At 35.2% G+C, this 20528-nt stretch overlaps 1 protein-coding gene across 1 annotated transcript in view; it reads left to right on the top strand.

Annotated features, from left to right (window-relative positions):
* Positions 1–20528, top strand: part of HFM1 (helicase for meiosis 1) — a 73280-nt gene that overhangs the window by 37561 nt on the left and 15191 nt on the right. The window contains exons 8-25 of the mRNA XM_068141243.1: positions 255–353; positions 657–778; positions 2265–2571; positions 3271–3536; positions 4756–4803; positions 6208–6278; positions 8370–8502; positions 10672–10823; positions 11179–11256; positions 11356–11517; positions 11928–12128; positions 12215–12303; positions 13188–13231; positions 13319–13420; positions 15305–15450; positions 16855–16949; positions 17713–17846; positions 18702–18749. Coding sequence (XP_067997344.1) covers positions 283–353; positions 657–778; positions 2265–2571; positions 3271–3536; positions 4756–4803; positions 6208–6278; positions 8370–8502; positions 10672–10823; positions 11179–11256; positions 11356–11517; positions 11928–12128; positions 12215–12303; positions 13188–13231; positions 13319–13420; positions 15305–15450; positions 16855–16949; positions 17713–17846; positions 18702–18749 — 2269 coding nt within the window. The 5' untranslated portion in view covers positions 255–282. The remainder of the gene's footprint in view (positions 1–254; positions 354–656; positions 779–2264; positions 2572–3270; positions 3537–4755; positions 4804–6207; positions 6279–8369; positions 8503–10671; positions 10824–11178; positions 11257–11355; positions 11518–11927; positions 12129–12214; positions 12304–13187; positions 13232–13318; positions 13421–15304; positions 15451–16854; positions 16950–17712; positions 17847–18701; positions 18750–20528) is intronic.

The following is a 20528-nucleotide window of genomic DNA, read 5'->3' as shown; positions in this document are numbered from 1 at the left end:
CCGACATGTCATGGTAATGTAAGGGTTGCTTGAAATTCAGTCCTAGAGGATTTTTTGGCCATATGTAATAGGAGCCATATTTTATCAGGAGAGAGGTTCTGTGTTTGAAGAGGAATTACAGATGAAGGCAAGAGCTCTAAAAGAAGAAGAATTAAAAAATTAAGTATTGGCACTTTGAACTAATAAGTTTTCTGTTGCTTATACAGTAGTTCTAGTAATTTCAGTATCACAGTTCCTTGTGCTGCCTTCTGCAGATCAAGAGACTTCACATTTGATGTAAAAATGTTCAGCTCTGCAGACATGGTCCTTTCATTGGATAACTTGTTTTATGAAAAACCGGACACAAGACAAAGGTAATTCTTTACAGTTAAATATTTATAAACAATTTCCAAGATTTTCCACAATCTGAATCATTCTACAGCAGAAATTTTCTTTTGTAGCACACAGTGCTACACTGATGCAGGCACGCCTTGTGGCAATAAGAAATAGGGGGTAGCAGAAGTTTTGCCGCATTCAGTTTTTGTGATTAAAAATCACACAAATGACTCTTTTTTTTGGTAGCAGGAGAAACAGATTATGATTAGTGGTTTTTAACTAGATATTTTGGAGGGTCCTTAAAGAATGCTTTAACCTTAACATTATGTGTTTGAAAATAGGTATCTAGAAAATGAAAAGCCTAAGGTTTGGTGTCTTGCACCAGCTCCAGCTATTGCTGAAATGCCAGCTGCAGAGGAGTTGCAGAGGGAATTGGAAGAAAAAGCAGCCAACATTCACATGGGTAAACTATCATAGAGCAGAACCATAGAATCATATGAGTTGAAAAAGACTTTTGAGACCATTGAGTCCAACTGTAAACCGAACACTGCAAAGTCTCAGTAAACCATGATATTTGACATTCATTTCCAATGGCTTAGCAAATAGTAATCTTGACAGATAATTCCTCATGTTTCTCTTAATGCTGTAACATAAAAAATATTCTAGATATGCAAATACAGACAAAGGATGTATTTTTGCTGACAGTGATGATCATACATATGTTTGGAGTATTAGCAGTCTTCTTGGGGCATATACAGGTTACATATTTACTTTGCAGAAGTGAGCAAGATAACAAATATGATCAAAATTTCAGCTACTCCACATTGTTCCATGAAACATCCTAAGACAGTGGGAAGCATCCGTAAGAGCATAATGCAAGACATGGACTGGTCTGCCACCCAAGGAACAAAGAGTTTAAAGAGTTTATATGAACATAACTTTCTTCTTCCCCTTTGAGGCTTTTATCAGATTACTGTGCAGGAGGCCAAATTTTAATCTGCTCACAGACTGCTGCTAAGTGGATTATTCCTTCTATCTAAACATTCAGGATCATCTCAAGGAAATTTATTTTAAAGAACTTGGTTGCTTTATCTGTCAACTATTTCCATATTTCTTAGCTGCTGTATTGATTTATGATATTATCTGTTCAGGAATTATGTTGTTAAGACAGAAGTGGTTTTTTTCTACTTTATGCAATTCCATTCAGAAATACTCATTTGAATAAGATATCTGGTGTTCATAGAATTGGATCCATTGCTATTGCACCACAAACAAGCTGTTGTAATTTTAAGTTTCTAAATGGATAACACTGAAATTAATAGGCTGCAGAATAGAGCTGTTCTGAAATCTTGTTTTATTGAATTGATTATTTCCACTCTTGCCTTCCTTTTGCTGTCAGCAGTACTTGTATGGTCAGCGAGATCAGGACACCAGTCCTACTCAGAACTAACCCTACACAATGTGATGGTGAACCAGGAGAACTATGAAACCAGTCTGTTATCAGCATCATTACAAATTTTGACTGTTGAGATTGCAGGGTTTACCTCACAGCTGTTTGTAGTAGGAACTTCAAGCTAGGACACTACATTGTGGTTGTGGGTGGGTTTTTTGTTTGGTTTTGGTTTTGTTTTTTGAAGACACGCTTTATTCTGAGACAGGCTATAGAGTTTCTATCTTACAAAATACTCTGCCGTTCTGAGGAATAGTTTTGCTCCATTACTTTGCCTAGAGAGCATAGAAAGTAACCCTATTTTTATAATATTTGAATTGACATCAGATGCATTCATCAGCATGAGCTGTGAAATACACAAGTTCTTGCAATAACACAGAAATACCAGTTCATACAATATGTGTGAATTTTGCTTATTTTGTGTGGAAGATATTTGATAAAATTACTATGAATAGAAATCAGGAATATTAATAGGAATAACAATGTATTGTTTTTATAGGAGGAAGAAAACACCAGAAATGTATACAACAACGTAAGAGTAACATTGAGGAAGTAAATGATAAGTCAGCAGCACCTGTTCCTTTTGGCATAGCCTCTGAAAAAGAAGTGCTCCTGTTAAGTGTAGGAGAAAGAGAGAAAGTCAGTTTTCATCATGAAGGTCTGAAAACGGCTTCATGGTTTCTCTCTTCTGACCAAGATGAATCTAAAACAGGAACAGGAGTTTCTCAGCAAGCACAAAATAAAATATTATGTCATTTTCCAGAAAAGAGTGATGATGAAAGTGTCCATTCAGCATTAAGAAAAAGGTATGTGTCTAGTTATTTTGATAGTTTATGAATTGTTAAAGTCATATTATTAGATATATTTGTTAAACACTGAGTTTTGGATCTTTCAATTGAATGTGCTCCAGACACTAATTCTTTTCAGTATAAAGGAAAAAACCAAAAGCTTTTAGCAGTATTTTAGTGCTGTACTTGAATGTGTCCTGAGCTCAGCCTCTCATGAGAAAATTGAAGATGATGTTTGCTTCTTTTAAGAAATTGTTGGATAACAAAGATTTTTCAGATGGCAATGAGCAAAAGCACTTGCTTTGCAGAGCAGAGGTCAGGCAGCCAGAAATACCTTGAGCAATTCTCAACATGATTTCATTGCTTATCTTAGAGGAGAGGTTTTACAAATAAATTCTTTGACTTTGCCCAGCTCTTATAATTCCTAAGATCCTGTATGTCTGCATTGTTTTCAGTAATGCAGAGATTGACAGTTAATCTGCTATTGGGAACCCTTCTGGACAGGCAGTTTATTCTTTCAGGTTCTCTTTTAGAATTAAAATGTATCTTGAAAAGAGTTTTCTTCTGATGGAAGAGTGTTAAAAAAAAGTTAAGTACAACCTTTTCTTAGGATTGCACCTTACTAGTTCTGCTTCTGAAGCAAGCATACGTATCTTTCAAATATTAGAGAAACTGTGATGTTATAGCAAACTAATTAAAATCCTGGATCTTTTTCAGCTTATTTAAAGCATCTGATCATACATATGAAAGTACAGAGTTTAAAGATAGTTTTATGGAGGTGAAAGAAATTGATACTTGTTCAAATAAAAGTGAAAACATGGAAGAAATAAAAAAAGAAAGTTTGTGGGGAAATGATCAGTGCACTTCCATAAATGATGATTCATATTTTGCTCCGGATAGACTGAATGGTGGGGACATTGCATCTAAAAATGGAATGAAAATAAAATCATTTCGTAATGCTTCAGAGGTTCTGGATATGACAGGTAATTATTATTGTTCAAGAAAAATAGTCCAGTCTCTGTCTTTGATATGTAACAATCATGGATATCCATAATTTGAAGTAGAGTGAAAAACATTTTCCCACCAGAAGGTGAGATAACTGGCTAAGCTTGACAGAAAATACTGCAATGTTATGGAGCTTAATTCCATTGTTTAGTATGAGCTGAGTAATCAATTTAGGAAGATGAGTTACATTTTTGAAAGTGCCAAGTCATGTAAGTCTTGTTGAAAAAGTCAGTCCCCTAACTGAAAAAAGAGCAGCCCTCTCCCTTATTGTGGTGTCTTACCTTCACTTTAAACCGGAAAATGAAAATGTACTGTGTTTGTGATGTGACTCACATATCTTTGTAGAATTAGATTTTAAAGAGGGGGGAAATGGAGGAAAGTGGTGAGACTTCTGAGAAAATAGTGACAAACTTCGTTTAGAAATTCACCCAAGGTCTGGCGAACAGCTCATTGACCTGGACAGACTACATGCTCTAGCAATAACAAAGACTTACGGCTTCCTGGGTGTTGTTAGCAGCAATGAAGCCAGGAACTTAAGGGAAGTGATTATCTCCTCCTGCTTGGCACTTTTCAGAACATTTCTAGAACTGCATCAAGTTTTGAGCCTCTGGTACAGGCAAAATATTCTTAAACTGGAGTGAACCATAGATTCATTAAGGTTGGAAAAGACCTTTAAGATCATGGAGTCTGACTGTCAGCATACCACCACCTTGCTCACTAAACCATGTCCCAAAGGGCCATGTCTACATGTTTTTTTTAACACCTCAAGGGACAGTGACTCCACCACCTCTCTGGGTAGCCTGTAGTAAAGAAATTTTTCCTTGTAACTAAACCTTTCCTGGTACAACTTCAGGCCATTTCCTTTTGTCCTATTGCTAGTTACTTGAGAGAAGTAACACCCACCTCACTACAACCTCCTTTAGGGTTATAGAGTGCAGTAAAGTCTTTGCCTCCGGGCTAAACAATCCCAGTTCCCTCAGCTGTTCCTCATAGCAAGGAACCACTAAGATGGTCCTTCAAATGATGAGCTCATGACCTCCCTGTCCTGTTCTGTCATCTTCTTCTGTATCACCTAGGCCTTGTTATAGCCTTGCAGCTCTTCACAGAACACATAGCTTGGAGTCAGGAAGATAGTTTCCATGATTATTTGTTGAAAACAAATCTGGTTTTAAGAATTTGCTACTTCTATTTCTTTAGGAACTACAGGAAGAAAATTGGAAATTTTAAGGGCTGTTACAGAAATACGTATCCTTCTATTTGTTGTGTCTGATTTACTGATTTTATTACAATGCTTTTACATTTACAAAATTAGAGCATTTAGTTCATAGCTGTAGGAACTCATGCATTTCACTGTAATAGTTTTGATTTGTAATGTCATGCTGGGACTTGGATGATGAATAGATGTTTACCCTTTGAACCTTGAAAGCTAGAATGAAAGTAGGACAGCTTGTGGATCATTCATTGCTAAGCACAATTATTCTTACTTCAAACATTTAAAATTTATCTGCAGAACCATTTAAGAATGAAAATATAAAAACATTTAGTTTGCATAATACATATGTCAGGACAGATTTTCTATGCAAAGACACATATACATATACCCCCATACTTTAAATAAAGGAAAAATGTATTAATGTTTAGGCTTATTAGATCAAGTGAATCTTCTTGTCCCATTTTATCAGGAGAAAATGAACTCCACGTATTCCGTTTGGATATGTATTTATGTTCTGGTGTGTGTACAGTATATTGCCGTTCTTTAATCAGATTTTAAAATAATTTTCCTTCTTTTTGCCCCTGCCTTGAACCCATAGCATAATTACCCATTCATCAAACTTTTTTTATTTTTTCTTTCCCTATCACTGACTTCAATATCTTGTTTTGAGTAACCCATTAAAGTGCAGATTAAATACCAGGAAGAGAGAATGCCTAAATGTAGGCAACCTAAATTCATGTTAATACCTTTAGGAAGTGTCATCGTTTCCAAAATGAGTAAGGACTCAGCTGTTCTAATATTGCCAATTAGAAAATCAACGTTCTGCATTTTTAAAATGGAGCACTTATTTAGAGAGGTAGTTTTAGATAAGTATATTTGTTTTTTAAAAAATTCCTTTTTTTCTTTAGCCCAGTATTACTTGCTTTATATTTAACTATGATTTCTTGGTTTACTCCTTTTTCTTTTCCTATTTATTTAATTTTTTAATGTAACATCTATCTGATGCCTCGGCAGTTCCTTGTTCTTATTACTGTTGGTGTTATGTCTGTATGTGCATCCCCAGCCTGATCAGATGGTTACAGTTAGTCTGCCTGTGTGGCTTCAATGCAAGGCCAGGCAAGGATCAACTAATTCAGATTTGTAATGTAACAATGCTCAATGCTCTCTTTCCTCTTAATCGTATTTTAGATAAAAATGTTGTTGTCTGAAAAATAAACAATATTAGAAATCAAAAATATCTTTAAAACCACTGTCAGCACTAAGAGTTTGCAGGTGAATTCCTTTGTTACTGTTATGACTGCACATACAATATTGTGTTAATTAATTTTTGGTATATAGATTTTAATTTTGCACTTAAATTACAAGAAATGTATATTTACAGTTTTAAAATAAATTTTGTCATTTTCACTCCTTTTCAATTCCTTAACACACTGAAGCAACCCAGTTTAGAAGCATTTTTAAGGAGTTCCCATATTTTAACTATGCACAGTCTAAAGCTTTGGACGACGTAAGTATGAAACATTAGTTACAGCTGCAAGTAGTACCTTGTTGATGAATTTAAATGATATTTTGATGTTCAGAACTTGAAAAGGTTTAGAAAACTGTAATTTATTGAGAACCTTTTCCTGGAATAATTGAGCCAGTGTCTTGTTACTTAGACAAAGAGACCAGAAGAACTTTGAAAAATGTTTTTGTCACTTTTAATACATTTGTGTGAGGATATGAATTACATATGTATTTATGCATACAGATTAGTAATATTTTTTTAATGACTTTCACAGGAATATTAAAAAGTAGAACTTTAGAAAAGGTTGTCGTCTTGGAGAAGTGATGTTTGTCCATGATCACCTTAGCAGCTATGCTCTTTCTTTAAAACAGAAACTTACGTTGAAAGCAGCCAGTTTCAGCATTTGAAATTTTATTCAGCTCTACAGGAAATGCCAGTGTCATTTGCAAACATGTCTAAGCGTGTTTTTTTAAACTACTTTTGATGTTGCAAATGTTTTTATTTGAATTTCCTATCCACTAAGCAACGTTTTATAAAGAAAAGATTCTGCTTATATGAGCAGAATAATCTTGTATTTGAATAATAGGAGAAGCTACATTTTAAATTTCTTTTCTTACATGTTTAGATTAATGCATAGATTTGGAATGTTTTTCCTTACATACAAACATGTGTTTATATTCTGATGAGAGTTATACATCATATTTGCCTGTCAAATAATATTGTGTGACTGTCTGATCCTAGAATAATGGAAGACTGTAGCCATAAGCAAGGTGTACTTTCATTAGCAAAACCAAAGTTCTCAGGAGAATTATTTGGGGAAAGAAACACCACTTTTTATTTTTTTCTTTCAGTGGAATAGCTCATGTATTGGTACTCCTAAGTAGAAAATTGTTTGTAAGGTACCAGGTTTGTTTATCTCTTGTATATAAGACATGACCTGTTAAAAATTTTAAGAGAAATTGGCATTAAAAGGATAGTGGTTTGGGTTTGGGTTTTGTTTGTTTGTGGTTTTTTTTAAGTGGTTGAGCCTGCAAAATTCTCTTTGGTAGAAACTGTCTGGTTCCAAGAAATAAGGTATAAGCGTTCAACTTGGTAGAGTTTCTTTGGTTGATTTACAGTGAATGTTACAAAGGATTACTTTAACAAAAATTGGGATATTTTGTATTCATGCTTCATTGATCTTTGTGAACACTGGAAAACTGGGACTGGTAGATGACCGACACAGGTAATTCCTGGAACAGTTCAGTAGTGCCACCAGCATTGTTCATTGCTGTGCTTATACATCAAGTACTAGGTGACTTCTGTTCATTCTTGTGAGCTCCTGTCACAGAGCAGTAACAGTGACAAGAGAAGGGTAAACAAACAAACAAAAGGTAAGATTGGTAGAATTCATGAGAAGTTGGGAAGGAAGGAAGGAAAGAGGGAAATTAAGCTGCACAGAGCATGCTGTATTGAGAGAGGATGGATTAACGACACTGCAAAGGAGGAAGGAGGGTAGAGGGCAAATCAAAATGAGGGAGCCTGACATGGACATACCTATCTCTGAGGTGGTAGAAAATAAAATGTGGGGAAAGAAAGGAAGGAAGGAAGCATATTCATACATAACCTACTGTAGTCATTATTGAAAACTTACTCTATTTAAAAAATATATTCAATTAAAATAATATATTCAGCAATACCGGAATTTTGAAAGCAGATTGAATTATAGCGGGGAAAAAAAATAACTTTGAGCAGAAAATATCTCTTTCTGCTGCTGAGCCTGCTTTTAGTTACAGTTGAACGTTGGCAGGGATTCTGTATTAATGTCATCTACTAGATACTGGGGTTTTGTTCATTGCCAAATGGTAGACTTCATTACATGATAACTTTAGATGAACAGTATCTCATTTACCTTTTCCATGGCAGATGTGTAGCAGATGTTCTTTCTTCTGCAGTAGCTTAAAGCTCACAACTACTAATTTTTAGAGGATTCTGTATATCAATGTAATAATAATTTCTCTGTATTGTTTTCCCCTAGACATGCTTGCAGAATGTATGAACAGGTACAAAGGATAGCTGTGTTGTATTTACTACTTTGCCATTTTTTCCTAGCTTCTTTATACAGATAGGAATTTTGTGATTTGTGCTCCAACTGGCTCTGGAAAAACTGTAATGTTCGAGCTAGCTATTACCAGATTGCTCATGGAAGCCCCACTGCCTTGGTTAAATATTAAAGTTGTTTATAGTAAGTGTTATGCAGCTTTAAACATTTTGGTCACAACAGGAGAAAATGTCTTTGTTTAAATGTAGAGTGAATGCTTTAATAATACTGAAATCAAATATCTTAAGAAATTGTGACCTACCTCATTCTTTTAAAAAATTGTTTCTTTCAGAATTTGTGACACCAATGTGTTACCATTGTAACTATTACTAGTATTTAACAGCACTGTCTAATATTCAGCATTGCCTATACACTTTTAAAAACAAGATATACATGAAAAGGGAAGAAGGAAGCAGAGGAAACTAAACCAAATTCTTAGTAGCAGAGACAGAAACCATGTAGTATCTCTGATATGCCTAGTTGTTCCTGAGATGAGGATCCAGTTTTCCAGTATTCACTTTCCTGGCAGAGTTCATGATTAACTGTTGCTTTGTGTGTACTAGTTCAGAGGCAAGAGAGATGTCATCTTCATGAAATCACTTTTTTTTTTCCTTCCAGGAGAATTGAGTTCATATCATATAAATAAGGTTAAACTGGTGGGTTTGTCCCAGTTCATACAGTGATATACTTGTTAGTTTTGCAGTTACTTATTTACAAAAGTTTCAGGTTAATTATTTTTTTTAAATCCAATGTGTTTAAATTCTTACAATAAAACTACTGTTGATTTAGTGCTTACTATGCATTCCAAACAGATCCTGTATAAACAGGCATGTCGGTGGATCACACTTCAACATTCAGTAATGTTTTTGATTGCCTTGGTATAATTAATAGAGGTTGGCTGGTTGGAACTTTTGGTAAGGAAGCAGTTACCTGCTGGTGGAATTAGATCTGCTGACTCTTACAGGTTCAACAACAATAGAGAAAGAGGCATTTCAGTTTTCTGAATGCTGAAACAGAGGTGTTAATCAGATTACATGCTGCCAGAATGTGCTCTGGTACCTGGTTTGTCAGTGGTCCAACCTATGTGAATTAGCTTGCAATAGTGTTAAATTAGAGTTGTTTCTCAGTAGCCTTAACGCATGCTGGGAGTAATCACTAGCAATCACTAGCTTCTAGCATAACAGAATATTGCTACTTTTGCAATTTTGTGAGTTATTTGCTAGCTGCTTAATCGGTTTGGGGTTTTGTTTTTGTTGTTGTTGTTTGGGTTTTTTTTTTTTTGAGATGGTGCTTTGCCCTGCTTTATAGACCACTGGTATGCTTAGGAAATTTTGTAGCTCTTTTTGAAGTGGTATCACTTGCCAGTTGATATGCAGAAATGGTTTATCCTCCAGTGGCTCTAACTAGCCTAGAATATAATCACTGTGTGGTCTGATTTTTTACTGCTGTTTTCACATCACATGTAGATTACTTTTTTTCAATTAAATCACTGCATACTCCATATAGACTACCCATCCAATATAGTCTGACGTGTGGCTACTGACAGTCCTTGTAGGAAATTAATTCTGGCTTCTAGAAATCAGCCACCATCTGCAAAAGTATAGTATGTGTGCTTAGGAGAAAAAGAAAGATAAAAAGAAAAAAAAGAAAGAAAGGAAAATAAGAAAATAAAGAGATTGTTTTAGGAGTCTTGTTGAGGACCAGCATCAGAGCTGCTGTTTTGCAATTTGCTGTGTTAGCTGCTACTGACAGTATTAGCTGCCTGATATGATCCTGACTACAGTTAACGGCACTTTTGGTATAGATAGATTTTTATTTCTTCTGGTATTTTTTCTCTTGCTCATGGATGGTTTCTTATTTCTAACCACTTTTCTCTCTGAATACAGAGTGCTCGCATAACTCTGAACGGGAAAAGAGTTGGCATTTTTATGACTAGAAAAGATGCGTTTCCTATGGTTGCTTCCATCTGTGAAAAAAACCTTGATAGCTGAATAATTGTTTCCTTGTGGAATTGATGAAAAAAAATCAGGAGTAAGGGAGAGCATAAATAACCTTAATTAAAGGGTTCTGTTTCTGATGGCTTATAGGGAAAAAGCTCAGGTCCAAAGCTCAGCATTGATCTGTGCACATGGAATAGGATAATAAGGAAAACAATACCAGTTACAAATTGTATGGTTCTGGGAGGAAAACTGAAAATTAGGGGAATCAAAATCAAGAAGACATTTTTTAAATGTATGCATTTAGCATCTTTAGCAATACAGTTGAAGATTTGATTTTCATAATATGACTCTGATTATTTTGTGTTATTTTCAGTGGCTCCAATAAAAGCTCTGTGCAGTCAGCGTTTTGATGATTGGAAAGAAAAATTTGGACCTATAGGACTCAGCTGCAAGGAACTGACAGGAGATACAGTGATGGATGATTTATTTGAAATACATCATGCTGACATCATTATCACTACACCTGTAGGTTTTGATCCCAGGTTTTAGAATCGCCTAGAATAAACAGACATTAGTAGCCTACTAATTGTACACTACTGTCACTGTTCCCTTTTTTGTACTTTTTGTAATAAGCAATAGTTTTACGATCCTTACGATTTCCTGCACGCTATCGTGTGTACTACAAGTTCATATAAACCGTGAACAACACAATAATGTGCCAGATGAAACATACATGACGTTAGCTTGAATTTATTTAACTGATTTTTATTTAAAGATTCATTAAAGTTTAAGCATGGCTGCTTGTACTATACTTCTGGCATATGTTGTCCTTTAAAACATCCTTCACCTTCTGTTGTTGTTCTGGGTTTTACTCTCCTAGGAAAAATGGGATAGTATGACGAGAAGGTGGAAAGACAACTCTATAGTTCAGCTTGTACGACTCTTTCTTATTGATGAGGTAAGAAAATTAGTGATTTTTGTTCTTGAAGGTAAAAGGAAACTTACCTAGTTTGTAACTGAAAAAAATATTTAGCAAATCTTTTACAATTCCTTATAGGTGCATGTTATAAAGGATGAAAGTCGTGGTGCAACGTTAGAAGTTGTCATCAGTCGGATGAAGACTGTTCAGTCTTCTCTTTGGCGTCTTTCAGCAAGTCATGACACTGTTCCCCCCTTGAGATTTATAGCTGTTTCTGCAACAATCCCAAATGCTGAAGATGTAAGAGTTAATGTTTTAGCTGTATTTTAATTAATGTAGTTGCATGTTATAAAAATTACCTGAAGTTATAAATTGAGATTGATAACAGGATTGTCATTCTAAAGCTGTCAGCTGAAGACAACCATGCAGTTGATGGTAATGTTGCAAATGACCTGCAGTCATATGGAACTCTCAGCCAAAAATGGACATGCTGAAGCTTTAAGATTTCTTTTCATGATATTTGTCTCTAAATACAAATCACAACAGACTTGAGATTTCAATCTGAATTACTTTGGTCCTGTAGAAAGCGGAACTTCACTTGTGGTTTTAATAATAAAAGCAATGTCAAATGTGTTAATAGTTTACATGTAACATAGCATGATTAAAAGCAGAAATTTATTGTTTCCATTCTATTTTTTCTTTTTTTGAAGATCGCAGAATGGCTTTCAGATAGTAAGATACCTGCTGTATGTCTGAAAATAAATGAGGATCAACGACCAGTGAAGCTACGCAAAATTGTTCTTGGTTTTCCCTGCAGTGACAATCAGACGGAATTCAAATTTGACTTAACTCTTAACTACAAAATAGCTAGTATTATACAAACATACTCTGAACAAAAACCAGCACTTGTGGTACAACAGCTTTCTTTTTCATCACATTTTAAATTCTTTCTTTCTTGAAAGTGTTGATTCAAAAAACAGTCTTTTCTTATTTATAGTTTTGTGCCACAAGAAAAGGAGTACAGCAGGCTGCTTCGGTTCTTGCAAAAGATGCTAAGTTTTTACTGAGTATAGAACAGAAGCAAAGGTATTTTTATATTTGAATTGTTAATACGTGTTTGGGTCTTTTAGTAAACTTGTGACATCTGTGAAGAAAGCTGTTGAGGTAATAATACAAATTCTACCGGAAGAGTGCAAAAAAATCATCAGCACAGTTGATATTTCAGCTCTTGGGGAATTATATTTGCTTCTCATATTTTCACAAACATTAAGTTGTTTCTAAAAGCTGCTTTCTAGACTTACAAATGTTAATTCCTATGAGGCCTCATAGTGCAAAGATTAATCATATAAGTAGTTGAATTGGGTGTGGTCTTTCTACTGTTTTAAGTTATGCCATAAGTAGTGTTTGCATTATTACACATATTTAATAAATACAGCCCTGATCTGTATTAGTTATTATTATTACTTCAGGGTTGCCTAGTCATGGCAGCTGCAGAAGGTACTTTGTGATTTTTGGACCTAGAACACTGTTGTCTTTGCCTTATGTGAGCAAGGTATCGAGGTTGTAGGTTGTGACATGGAGAGATAACTAGGCTGGAAAGGCTGCAGCAGCTGCCCCAGAGAATCCCTTCACTTTGTGAAGATGGGAAAGGTGGTGGTTGAAAATATCCAAAGCATTTATATTTTAAAAGTTAGTTTGAGACTATGTCCTTTTGATAGTTGAACATGTAGTTGAAAGCTAAGAACATCCGTAAAAAACACAAATACAGTAGAACTGCAGAAAGTGTGTGAGAAATGTACTTGCTAAAGAATACATCTTACAATCTTTTGTGAGGTGGTTGTGTATCTAGTTTCATGTGAAGCTTTATTTTTGCATTTTAAAAGCATGCGTGTCATTGTATGTGCCACTTCCATTAGTGAATATTTTGTGATTTTTTCCAGTACTGATTTTTATTATTTTTTGTTGCATAGGTTACAGAGATCTGCAAACTCATTGAAAGATTCCAGACTGAGAGGTAATTATTACCCACTGCTTCTTTGCTCTGTGAATATTTACTTGAGTAAATTTAGTCAAGTAATGGATGTAATTATTTAATTATCAGATCTTTTTTTGTGTGGTGTGGCTTATCACCATGCGGGTATGGAGATATCTGACAGAAAAATAATTGAAGGAGCTTTTACTGTGGGAGATTTACCAGTACTTTGTAAGTAAATTTAACTTCGAAAGTAAGAATGTTGTTAATGTATCCCCAGAAGACTGCAGTTTGGAAGTGGTTATAGTTTATGACTTTGTAGTTTGCTTAAACTCTGGAATTACTTTCTCAAATCCAGATAAAAGTATGTTTGTGTTTCACATGCACTTTTACCCAGTGAATATGCATACGCACTGTTACTAAAGACCATAGAACTTTCTTCCTTTCAGCATACACTGATGGTGTCCTACCTCATATGTTAATGTAAGTCTGACCATGTTAATTTCCTTTTCATACCACTGAGCCATCCTCTTGAGGTGAAATGCGCTGCTAGTGTGCCTTCCCCCAGAGTTCACATGAGGTTTTATTTGTTTGTGTCCTTTGCAGTGGTGGCTACCCAGAAGGTAATCTATATTTTGTGCTTCTTATAGGTGGGCAGGGTGTTTTGATTGTGGAGAAGTTCTGAGGAAGTATTTAATCTGCTGTTACCTGAAATGAGAAGGGGTCTCTTTGAGACATAATGGTCTCTTTGCATCCAGGCTTTCTATTCCTGTAAAACCATTCAAACCTCATGGTGAATTGTATGTGTGGTTCATGTACAACACTGAAAGATTCCTGGATTTTTCCTTTCCTGTACAATGGTGTGGTGGGTTGAAGTTTCCCATCACATTAACTTAGCACAACTAACTCAGTTGAAAGCAAATGAAAACTGTATTTACAATCAAAAACTACACTCTACAATGGAATGCAATGGATATGTACAAAATACACAGTATTTACAATATTATACAGATATTTACAACCCCCCTGCTACCCCTCTGGTTCCCTAGAGAGCAGGGAAGCTGCTCTGCTGCCCCCCCCCCCCCCAACTCTCCTCCCCCCCAAAACCTCCTCCCCCCTGTAGAGGAGAAGAAAGGAGGAGTTGAGAGGAAGAAATGTTAGTTCTTATCTTCAAGGCCAGCCAGAAGCATTATCCCCCCAGTAGAACAGCTAAGCCTGAGAAAAACAAAAGGAATGAGAATGGAAGTGAAATGTGAAAGACTGTTAGGGTACAGCTCCATCTATCCCAGACATTCTGTCCAATTAATTTGTTTAGAATAATCTTTTGTTTTCCTTTTTACACCCAGTAGTCGTTTATTTATGTTTTTCTACTTTTCTGCTCGAAATCTGCAGCTAAATTTTAAAGGCATAGCCTTGAACTGCCACAAATGGTAATGACTCATTGTGAAAACTTAAGGCAGATACCCTTACTGTCATCTGGCAATCTTACTAGAGTTGCAGTGCCCACGGCATTAATAAGTCTCTGTATCCCTGCAATCTGCTGTACTTTGGCTGCCTGGTATACTGTTTATGGCTTTGCCAGGTGCAGTGCCATTTCCAAAATCTCAGGACGCTGTGGTTCTACCATTGCTCATTGCAAAACTCACTTTGAGACCCTGCACCACAGTTGGGTGCAATGTGAGTGTACATACCAACCACCAATGAAAAGATGCAAAGTTGCTTAAAGTCCTTTGAAATTCATAGTTTGTATGAATGTTTCAGTCATTTGAGATACTGGAATTATGTTTTTACAAGTGAGGGGAAGCTGAAAGTATGGGGCATATTCCCCTTTATATGTATGTAAGCATGATGGGAGGTAGGGTTTTAACACACCTTTCTGGGATGCCATATATTAAACAATACTTGATAATAAGTGAATTGTGATTATCAGATACACAGAAATTGTGCAAATGTATATCTGTAATGTGTCTAATTCTTTGTGGTGCAGAATGCCCACTGGCTTGACTAGAATGTAAGAATGTAGAATCAAGAGTTAGTCACTTATTTGCTGCTTGTTTAATGCCAGACATTTCAATGTTGCTCACCTTGCAATCAATATACTTTAATCTAATGTAGTTACTACTAGTACCTTAGCTATGGGAGTCAATCTGCCTGCACATCTGGTGGTTATAAAATCCACAATGCACTATGTTGGAGGAGTGTTCCAAGAATACAGTGAAACTGATATTCTGCAAATGATTGGGAGAGCAGGAAGACCTCAAGTAAGTTAATACTGTATTATACTGGTGATGCTGTCTATAGGCAGATCACTAGAAACTATTCTTGGCAACAATTTTACTGCAGCATTTGGTTTTTAAAGGGTTGTTATTATTATTCCTGGGTAACTAGTTAATTGAGAATGACAACTGTTAGCTTTTATATTGTCCATTAAGGAGTACCACTTCACGTTGCTGTGGATCTGAAGATTATACTTGGGTAATGTAATGCATGTGGATTAAAGAGAAAGTAGGGACCTGGCACACAACTTAAAAATTATATGACAAAAACTCTGGAATATTTAATAGTATAGAGAACAATGTGCTTTTGTTCTCACAGTATCAGAATGAGAAAATAAATTAGAAGTGGACTAGAGGAGAACGGTCAGAAACACTGCCTTCAAAAAGTTATCATTCATTTTACTTCCACAAGAGGTAGCTGGTGCCAAGAATGCAAAGGTTTAGAAAGGGTTTACACATTGCTTTGGTTGTAAAAAGGGAAGGAGAGGGTTAGAATTAGTTATTTTAATTATACCTCTGTAAAGTCTGTGAATAATACATGTTAAATCTTACACATAAAGTCTTTTAGAAATACAGATAAAGCCTAGCCTGGGAGATACCTTACTCCACATGTGTTTACAGGGTCTGCTTTTACTAGCCACTGTGATAGGTTGTGTACATAACAGTATTTTATCCAGACCTAAGATCTATGGCAATTCCATTGTTGTGCCAGAGATTGTAACTCAGTAAGTTTTTTTTTCCTTTTAAGTTGTGACTGAGAATTCTACTTTAACTTACTGAGTCAATACCTCAAATATCTACGAAGCTCTACCTTTCAGTAGTACACTAAGCCGAGCTAAAAAATGCAAAAGTCAGGAAGCTTTTCACACAAAACCAAATAAATCAATTTGACAGTATTTTTTCCATTACAAAATAAAATAATCTAAGTGAGGTGAGTTGAGAAATTATGACTACTAAAAATTAAAAAGCCTGACTCTTCATTCAAGACTTTTCTACTACTTGGGGATTACTAATAAGAATTTGTCAGTAAATTATTTTTGGTGATTATGGTTAGGAATCCTTTCCTTAGCTGTGGATCTTGTGAGGACATCAGTAACAATTCATGTTTGTGGTGTTTCTTGATGCATCTCTCTCACAGGTACATTGTCATACGTAGGCTGGCGCACTAACTTGCCTGCCAGGAATGGTTGGAGTCCAGAGTCCTGCTTGATACCTAAATGAGTTAGAAGTTGCCTTTAAGTTAGCAAGGCTTTGGCATTTAGCAGGCATTCCAACAAGGATTTTAAGAAAAAAGCTTTAATGGTTTCAACAGATATGTGATGCATATGCAGCTTGCAATGTTTTGCTAAGATTTAGAGAGCAGGTTTTGTTTATGGTTTTATTTTGCAGTTTGATACTACAGCTACAGCAGTTATTATGACTCGTTCCAGTACAAGGGAGAGGTATATACAGATGTTAAATGGTGCTGATGTAATAGAGAGCAGGTAACAGTATTTTTTATATGACTATATTGATAGTAGCAATGTTTTGTTATTTCTACAAAACTCAGATGGGTTTTGGGGTGGTGTTTTGGTTTTTTTTTTTTTATTTCAAGGAAATTCAAGATTTTTTAAATTCAAGGAAAATTAAAGCAATCTAGTCAGAAGATAACAGCCTGTATTTTATCAACTAAAAACATGCCTGAAACAGAATAAAAAGATCCCACAATAGTTGTAGATTCCTGATGGAAAATTGAAGAAACTGAAATAGTACATATTGCAAAGACAGAAAGCAAGATTTGAACCCAGAGTGCGTGACTCTGCATTTTTAGTCTGGAAAATACCAGACCACAGAATATACTTGAAGTGAGCAGAGTATAACAAGAAATACATAGGAAAGTTAAGACATTACAGGGTAGACTAAGAAATGTTGCTCATGTGATTTTGATAAGGTTTAATTTTTTCACTATATTCAAAACATCCACACTGTGTTGCAGCTTTTTTTCTAAAGTGTTGTTAAAAGTCGCAGTTGACAGAGGGTTTTTTCTTTTTGCTTGCTGGACATGAAGCCATGATAAATAAATTACATTGTTGATTCTTTATGTATTATTTACTGTTTTCTGTTGATTTTGCTGATTGACAGTAAAATAAAACCAAAAAATTTGTGGGTTTTTGGGGGACAGCTTTCTGTTGTGTGGGCTTGTGTGTTTGTTTGTAAAAAAGAGTTTTAGCACTTGTAAATGTACTTACTTTTTTTTCCTTTTGGTAGTTTGCACAAACACCTTGTCGAGCACTTAAATGCAGAAATAGTGCTACATACTGTCACAGATGTCGCTGTAGCTTTGGAATGGATACGATCTACATTCTTATACATTAGAGCCTTAAAAAATCCATCTCATTATGGTTTGTTGTTTGGGTTTTTTTTATAATTCATCTCAGTTACAACATTAGGATGTGTTAGATTCCTGTTACATGTTTCTTCTGTTTCATTATGAACTGTTGTGTCCTAAGGAATTGAAAACAAGGTATGTAGTATGCCTGTAACATTTTTCGGAACAGTTTCAGTTGCTTTAATATAATTAATAGGAGTTTCAGCATGTATAACACAAAAAAAAAATATATAAGGAAGCCTTTTACAGCTTCATAATGATATGTGATACACTGGACCATGTCATAATGTACTTTTCAGCATTGGGTATGTAATCTGCTGCTAAGAAAAAAAGATACTGTGTAATATTTCATAGTTCTTCTAAACCAAAATGTCAACCTTAATGCTTTTGTCTTCAGTTTGTCTTGTTCAGAACAGCCTCTCCATTTTCAGCCCTGACCATGTCATTGTTAGTGGGCAGTTACTCTACATGTGGTTATGAAATAACTGGGCACTTGCTGGAGACATTTTTTTAAGGATTTATAGATGGGACTGGAACATTGGAACACTCATTCAAGTACTAGGTGTACTAACATAGGGAAAAACTGTACTTGTGAAGCTGCTCACTGACACTTCTGCAACATATAGGACCTCTGATATTTTACCTAGGGGCATATCTGCAGCTTTTACTTTTGCACATCTGTTCTAACTTTCTGATAGTCAAATGCTTACTCTATGTAATGCTTTTGACTTATTCCTAGTATAATAAATATTTACAACCTTTTCATGTTGGGATCCCAAAAATCAGCAAATCAGTTTAGATGGGTGATGATATTGAGGAGGAAGTTATCATTGTATTAGGTTAAAAGACCTTTTGTCTTTTCATAAAGGTTTTTCATCTGGATTGGATAAAATGGGAATTGAGGCAAAATTACAAGGTAAGTGGCTTTTAAGCCTTTTTTTTTCCCCCCTCAGTTTTAGTGCTGGTTCGTCCACGTGTATTATATATCTCCATTCATTTTGATAGATCCATTCCCAGAACAAATGTATTTTGCAATATTGTGCTGTTGATTTTTATTATTAATCCTTTTGAAATGCTATCAGTACATCTTGAGTAGTAGAGAATTTTTTCTGGTACTTCATCTCCAGATACATACTCAGAAATACAGAGCAGAACACTTTAATTTTGATTGCCTGCCATTCTTATTTTTCCTATGAATGGTATTTGCTTTCATTAATTTCTGTTCCTATACTTTCAAAAAAGCCCTTTTCAGAAGTTGTCATCTTCCCTGTATTATAAGTTTAGCCTTTTGAACAAAGGATGTAAAATGTAAACATCATCACCTCATTCAGAAACAGTTGAAAATTGCATTATTATAGCATATTAGGCAGCAATAATAAAGAGCAGGTGGAGAGAGACAGCACTTTTTTTTATGATGGATATTTTTACATTAGCAATTAAAAAATCCATAATTAATGTGCGAAGATGAATTTTAGAGAACTCCAGAGTATGGTAGATTTTGTGCTGTGATGGACTTAATGAACTGGAAGATAGGAGCAAATCTTAAGTTCTGTATTCATGTACAGGTGAGTCACAATATTCATGTTATGTATGTCTGCTATTCAGACATCTCTACTGGTATGATCTGACAATTCCACTACGACCATGATATTTTGCATTGGAGATGTGCATTCTAGTTTGTTTGCTTGTTACCTGAAATTTGGCCTTTTATGGATTGAACTACTCATTTTGCTCAGGAGTGTCAAGGGAAAACTTGGAGTCTGTCAAAGATTTCTGTGCACTGAACACTGCATAAAATATCAGTCATATCTGAGATGTACAGATTCAGTAGATCCTCTTAAGAATTATTTTGCATGTTTAATTCCAAATTTATTTTAAAAAAATTTTATATGAATAGTATATGCATAATACAATAGCAAAGAACCAAGAGAATGCAGATACCTAATTAAGAAATGGCATGTGGTCTTTAAGGGCCAGTAATTTGAGAATGAGGCAGCACCATGGTCTTTCTACCAGACTCAAACAAAACCCAACTGCTGATTTATTTAAGTACTGCTTTTTAAGTTATTTACAATTCCATCAGCAAACATACATCTGACTAAACAGTTTGGGAGTCGGTGCTTCTCACCTTTAAATGTGAAAATAACGCATAACTCTCTTTTAATAGTATTTATTTCCATGTAAATTTTGTACTAGATACAAAACAAGTATGTTAGTAAAAGACTGCTTGCTAAGGTTGTAAATGGAATCCAGCAAATATACAAATGCAGTTTTCTCTCTTCAGTGAAAGTTCTCACATCCAGCATAATTCCAGACCATTGGGAACTTAACTATCTGGAAGGGAGCCTGGTACCATTTAAGTGTTAACACTGTTGTGGAAACCTTTTGTATAAATACTATGGGATCTCCAAACTCAAATTCAGAACTGAATATGGCAGCCTACATTCTGTGCATCTAGTGTCTTTTTCTGTGGTACCTTGCTGAAGAAAGAGTCAAATTCTCCTTTATCAAGTATCTTTTGAATGAGCTTTCCCCAGGCAGAAATTAACAACCAACTTTAGTAGAAGCAGGATCATATTCTAAAACCTTTACTTGAGTTCAGTGGAATTACTTGAGTACACACTCATTGCAATTTGATGATGTTTCTGGTTTGCACATAGATAGGTTTTTCTGCATGTACTAAAAAAGGATATAT

Source organism: Melanerpes formicivorus, unplaced genomic scaffold, assembly GCF_026170545.1.
Source record: "Melanerpes formicivorus ecotype bairdi unplaced genomic scaffold, bMelFor1.0.p_v2 SCAF_7, whole genome shotgun sequence".
In the NCBI taxonomy this organism is placed as follows: domain Eukaryota; kingdom Metazoa; phylum Chordata; class Aves; order Piciformes; family Picidae; genus Melanerpes; species Melanerpes formicivorus.
The sequence above is the reverse complement of the archived record's forward strand: the minus strand, read 5'-3'. Positions and strand labels throughout refer to the sequence as shown.